Source organism: Ctenocephalides felis, unplaced genomic scaffold (genome assembly GCF_003426905.1).
Source record: "Ctenocephalides felis isolate EL2017-DRISC unplaced genomic scaffold, ASM342690v1 CF-g0.4_SCAFFOLD_01604, whole genome shotgun sequence".
Classification (NCBI taxonomy): domain Eukaryota; kingdom Metazoa; phylum Arthropoda; class Insecta; order Siphonaptera; family Pulicidae; genus Ctenocephalides; species Ctenocephalides felis.
In genome coordinates, this window is record NW_020537758.1 from 11,787,065 (window position 1) to 11,793,610 (window position 6,546).

General features: G+C 25.0%; 1 protein-coding gene across 1 annotated transcript; it reads left to right on the top strand.

Moving 5' to 3' along the window:
• The first annotated feature begins 5,486 nt into the window (after nt 1-5,486).
• Nucleotides 5,487-6,073, top strand: LOC113373135 (dynein light chain 1, axonemal-like). The gene has a single exon (XM_026613451.1). It carries the CDS (start codon nt 5,501-5,503, stop codon nt 6,071-6,073), a length of 573 nt encoding a protein of 190 aa, XP_026469236.1. The 5' UTR covers nt 5,487-5,500.
• Nucleotides 6,074-6,546: the final 473 nt, after the last annotated feature.

Sequence of the window (6,546 nt, forward strand, 5' to 3'; positions counted from 1 at the left end):
ACAATCAACTTTGCAAGCTGGAATGTTGTTCGGGTTTGGCGCATTCTCTTCATAATAATGTATATGTACTCATTTAATTATTTTTCTAAACAAAAGACAATATGCATTATAAATCTTCCATTAATTTGAATTATTGATATTGCAAAATTATGCGCAATAAATTTGAATAAACAATATCGTTAAGTAAACAGTATAAATAAACTTCACAGATTTACAACAAAACTATTGAGCATTACTAATTTTTAATATACTAAAATTTAATTAAAACATTATAAAATATAACACAGTATTAATAATAATTAATACATCATTATGAATCATATACGATCGAAAAATTTTGTATAAATAACAAATATTACTTGATGATTCAGAGGTTAAACTTCAAGTATGAAATAACCTATTATGAATCACGAGTTGCAAAAACTAAATACACATCTAAAATTTATTTTTAATAATCAGTTTTTTTATCAGTAAAGACTATAATTTAATTATGACAAAGACTAATAAAATGCTTAATTTTTTTTGCTAAAAATCGTGCATCTCTTGAAGATATTGAAGATGTTCGATTTTTTTGAAACATTTGCCATAAAAAATTTATTGTATATATATATATATACAATATATTGAGTACAAATTTTATCTCTAAATACTTTTAATTAAAAAGAATATCAGGTTCCATGCAAGAAAATACTTTATTAGCATTTTCAATTTTTCAAAACTCAGTTTATTTTTACTAAAACACAATTTTTAATAAACTCAATTATTTTTCACACGGAATATAATTCTGAATTCACCGATTTTATAATTATATCCACATGATCGAACAAGATCCTATCTAGAGATTTTTTGTAGAGCAGTGATCGACAAAGATTTTTCAGGAAATTTGATTTGAACTGTGATTATATAATAAAAATATTTTTTTATATATTAGTGATTTTTTTATATTTTATTATATAGTAAAAAGGTTTTTTTTTATTTTTGATTATCCGTATGGGTATCAGTCTATCAAAATTTTTTTATTTAAAAATGTCTGCCTAATTTTTGTAAAAAATATCGTATTCAAAATTTTGAGAATATGCCATTAATTTGAAATTTATATAACTATTTTATGGAGTTTGCGTCAAACCTCGAAAAACTCTATAAAATTATAAAAAATAAAGAAAGAAAAGATATTATTAAGGACATAATTTTGAACATTTTCAGTATATTTAGATTAATTTAATAAATTCATAGATTATATAACAAATGTATTTAAATGACAGTATTTTATGCTATCAAGAATTTTAATTATTGACTGGGGGTTGAATTTCATATTCTAAGGCTTCTATGAAATTAAATAAAATAATTTTTAGATTAAATTCAGTAACATTAATTATTATTTTTAAAAAATTGATTTACTTAGTGACATCATTTTTGTTAAATTTCATTTCTATAATACATGTATAAATTGTTTCATTAGTCGTTTAAAATTATTTTAATAATTTTAAACAATTACTTGAATTTATTATTATTGGGTCTTTTGTGAATATAACGAAAGGTCAGTGAAATTTAATATAATTTAATGTCATTTCAAAATTATTGCAATTGCATAAATTGTGGAACACAATAATTGCAAAATATAGTAAAATCAATATTCAAATCTGATTTATCAAAAATGAAAAAGTCAGATTTAAATATTATTTTTTTGCAATGATTTGCCATATTGTGCAATTATTTCTGATAAATACTAAATTCTTTTTAGATTCTTCTTAGTATCTTAATTATTGAAATCGAAAAAAATATTATAAGGTCTTGTCTGTGAGTCAAAACAAAAAATAAGTAAAATTTAATAAATTTTAATCTCATTTCAAAATAAGTTGAGGAACACAATAATTGCACAATATGGCAAATAATTGCAAAAAATTAATATTTAAAACTGACTTTTTTATTCCTGACAAATGCTAAATTCTTTTAAGATTGAAGTTAGTATCTTTAATTATTAAAATAAAAAAAATACATGATTGTTCTTATAAAATTTAGGTACCGTTGACATTCACAGTTATATATATTTTTAGAACACGAAATGGGTTAAACAAATTAATTTAATTTATACTACCACAGATATTAAAAGAATATTTGAAAAACTTCAATTGAGAATCGTATTGACAAATTTTTAGCAAAAAAAAAATTAAAAATATTTGCAAATAAACTGTTGAACATTTTACCTAAAATCTCAATTCCTGTAAATTCCTATTAAGTTGAGCTATACGTTTAGGGAATTTCAAGCAATTTGCCTCAAGGCGAAATGCTTCTTATACAACCAGTTTCTTAAGGTTACCTTACATGTAAGTATACATCTTTTACCTAAAATTTACGTTTTTCTTCCCTGTTCTAATCATATGATACCACTACTTAACTACGCGTTGCGATCGATTTTTGGTACCTGACAAACCCTGTTTTTTTTTCTCGATTCGAATCTCCCTTCAGGATGATTAATGGTCTATTTACAATTCGGCCGAATTGTAGATCTCCGATAAACCGTGACGTTTTCAAAAATATTTTTATATTTTTACATCACTAATGGATCTATCCCGCTTCTGGGCCGAATAATAAATGATTGTTAGTTGTTAAAATCTTCGCTTTTAAAGTTAATATTAAAGGAAGGGTTTTGTAAGGGACTCACTGACAAATATAAAAATTTCGGATACTTAATTGATTTCATGGGTTCATTGAGTTTTTTAGCTGCACAAGATTGATTGAATTCAAAAATTTTTTATCCATTACCCAATTTATGAGAAACTTTGTAACGGAAATTTTTTGCTCCGCTTATGTTTATTCATGATGTCATTATTTATATTTAAGATTAAATTTTAATAACAATACAGGTAATAAATATTGTATTTCCAGTTAAAAATGTAACAAGAAGAATTTTAATCGCTTTTTGAACATGTTTTATAATAAACAATAATGCAATTTGCATAATTCTCTCTTTAACTTTAATAATGGCCAGTTTGAGGAAATTAACTTGGGTATAACAGCTTCATTATTTTCGATAATTATATATCGATTTTAATATAGAGGAGAATGGATATTGATAGAAAATTATAAATTATAATCGTAAATTATACAAGGTCGGGGGAAATTGAACCGTTATAATATTCCTTTCTCAAAATATAATGTTTATTAATCTGAAGCATATTGGTATTTTATATAAGCCTAATCTGAAATGAACTGAATGTTTTAAAACTTGGATAAACCAAGTCGTAATCATCTAAAAAAAATTTATTATATTTAATTATAACAATTAGAGTCAAACTGACCCTATGAGTTCATCTAGAAACAAGGCAAAAATACCGAAAATCAACATATAATTGTTTGACTGTAAAAAAACACATTTTGGCCTACAGTTCTAAAATTTAGAAATATCAATTTAATTACAATTTGTAGGTATATGCTGATATATGCTAAATTCCGCATATCAAAAGTTGTCAAAAAGCAATTATTTCAAAAATTCAAATATTTCATATAAATATGTAATATTATACTTGAATTTCTGGAAATATCAATGTATTTAAAATTCGGTTTAAAATTATGGGTAAGCAGTATATAATGCCAGCATTATTTTTACCAAGGTGCAATAAATTATAAATTTGACGCAAATTATTTTTTTAGTACAATTCATTAATTTTTACTGATAATTTATAGAAATATAAAATTTCTACTTAAATTCTGATAAACGTTAAATTATAAATTTGATAAAAATTAATTTTTTTAATATAATCCATTAATTTTGACTGGCAATTCATAGAAATATAAAATTAGTACTAAAATACTGATATATTTTAAATTTTGAGTAACCAGTATACAATGTCAGTATTAATTAAACAAAGAAAAAATCAAATCTGACAAAAATTCATTTTTTTAAATATAATACATTAAATTTGTCAGCTGACAATTTCTAGAAATATAAAATTTGTACTAGAATGCTAATATATGTTAAATTCTGCATAAGAAAAATGTAATGTCAGCATTATTATGAAAAAAAATTAATTAATTTTTGGCAATACTTAATTTTTTTAATATAATACAATAAATTTTAACAGCTGACCTTGCTTGAAATATCATTTTTTTATAATTTATATTTAAATGCTAATATACGTTAAATTCTGTATAAGTAAAATGTAATATTAGCATTATTATTGTCAAAGTCAATTAAAATTTGACTTTTTTTTTATTATAATACAATCATTTCGACAGCTGAAATTTCAATAATTATCAATAAATTTGCAATTTTACATTTGAATTCTGCTATATGTTAAATTTTGCATAAAAAACTGTAAAACCAGCATTGTCTTAGCCAAAAAGCTATTAAAATTTGATAAAAATGTTTGTTAATATAATACTTTAATTTTGGCAGCTAAAATTTTAAGAAATATCACAGTACTCACAATAATAAAATACATTTGTATTTAAATGCTGATATATGTTAAACTTCTGCATAAGCAAACTACAATATCAAAAAATTAAAATTTTAAATATAATATAATAATTTTGTTAAATTCTGCATTTAAATTTTGCTAAAATTCAATTAGGATGTGTAAATTTTTTTTCTATATAATGCATTAATTTTGAAAACAATTTTGGTAAAATAGCTACAAATATCATTGTCCTTGCAATTTGCATTTAAATACTGATATTATTCCAAGCAGCAAATAAAATTTATCAATAATAAATTAAATTAATTATTTTCTGGATAATTAATAGAAAGATTTTTATACAAATTTTGGAGAACCTTCTAGGATTTTATCATTAAGAAGCATCCATTAATCAGGGTTTTTGTATCCCTTTTTATGGTAATATTTAAAATAACCTACCCTTCTTCCGCACCCAAGATTACCTTTATTATTAGTACATAAAATTTTTGGATCTTTTTTTTCATTTTGAACTTTTTTAATGCAGTTAAAAAATAAATATATGTAATATCTTACTAGAACCGACCTCCGCCAAGTAACATATCGTAATTTTTGTCAAACCACTTCCCTCTCAACCCTGTAAGAGAGGCATTGATACTTAAGATTTTGGTTAGAATTTTTTGTACTAATTTTCCCTGGTTTCCCCTATTCTGTTGTTTTACAAAATATAGGTTACAAGGTTTTGATATGTCGATACTCCTTAACTTGCTGCCATGGGAACGATTTCTTCAGAAGACTCAAGCCGGATTAAGCCTCAGCAATTTATCACTCGTGCTTCGAAAATCTGTGTATTTTGTGCGATAAAATTATTATACGATCTTTAAATAAAATAAAAATCATAAAGTATTTATTACCGGACCATTAAAGTCGTTTGACGTTATTTATTTGCTACGAATGCTGTTATTAAAACAATGGAAATGATTAATTGATTTACGGCCAATATAAAATTGATTGGTGTTCTTATTAAAGCTAATTATGATAAGGATAAATATACACAACCTTGGGAGCAAACAATAACGCGTGTCCGATGTAAATTATGAATATTTAAAATGTCAAAACCGACGACGATCAAGGAAGCGCTAAAGCGCTGGGAAGAAAAGCACCCGGACGAGAAATTATCGACGGCCACGGAGGTGCTTTTGTGCTTCCAATGGCCTCCTATAGAAAAAATGGATAATAATCTATCAGTTCTTAGCAAATGCGAAAAACTAAGTCTCAGTACCAATATGATTGACAAAATCGCCGGTTTGAACTCCTTAAAAAACCTAAAAGTCTTATCTTTAGGCCGAAACTACATCAAAACTCTGGCCGGTCTCGAACCGTTGGCAGACACTTTGGAAGAACTTTGGCTAAGTTACAACTTGATTGATAAATTAAAAGGCATAGGAGTGCTAAAAAAATTACGTGTGTTTTACCTAAGTAATAATTTAGTTAAAGACTGGTCAGAATTTAATAAGTTGCTGGAATGTTCGACTTTACAAGATTTGGTAATGGTGGGAAATCCTTTGGTAGAAAGTATGGATGAAGAAACTTGGAGGCGAGAAGTGGGTAAACGATTGGTTGATTTAAAAAATTTAGATGGAATGACTGTTGTTCGTGCCGAAGAAGAACCACAGCAATAATAAATTAGTTAAATATTGTTACTGAAATAAATGTTATTGAAAATTTAACCAGTGTTTTTATGTGAATGCTCTTTTTACCCTAACCACAAGTAAGGTAGAAGTGATTAAAAAACTCGTTAATAATAACAATACACCTTATAAAATAATTAAATAACATATAAGGTAGACTAGATACAATTGTGCCTACCATACTGATTTTGACATAGGGTCCAAAAGGGAAGAGATGTAGTATGTTTGTTTGAACAAGTTTCCATTATTGCTTTTACATTAACATGATCTGTAGACAGCACTTCTTTTAACGAGTCAAAAGTAAGTTTTTTTTCTAGTAATTTGTTGAATTGTTTTCAAAAGTTGGAAATGACAAATTTTGGGGTTAGTTTGTAACATGTGTTACTTGTCTTTTTGAGTGAAGATTAAACAGATATTGAAAATTATTTTTTTAAGACAAAATGCGAAAGCATTTTAGTATATGT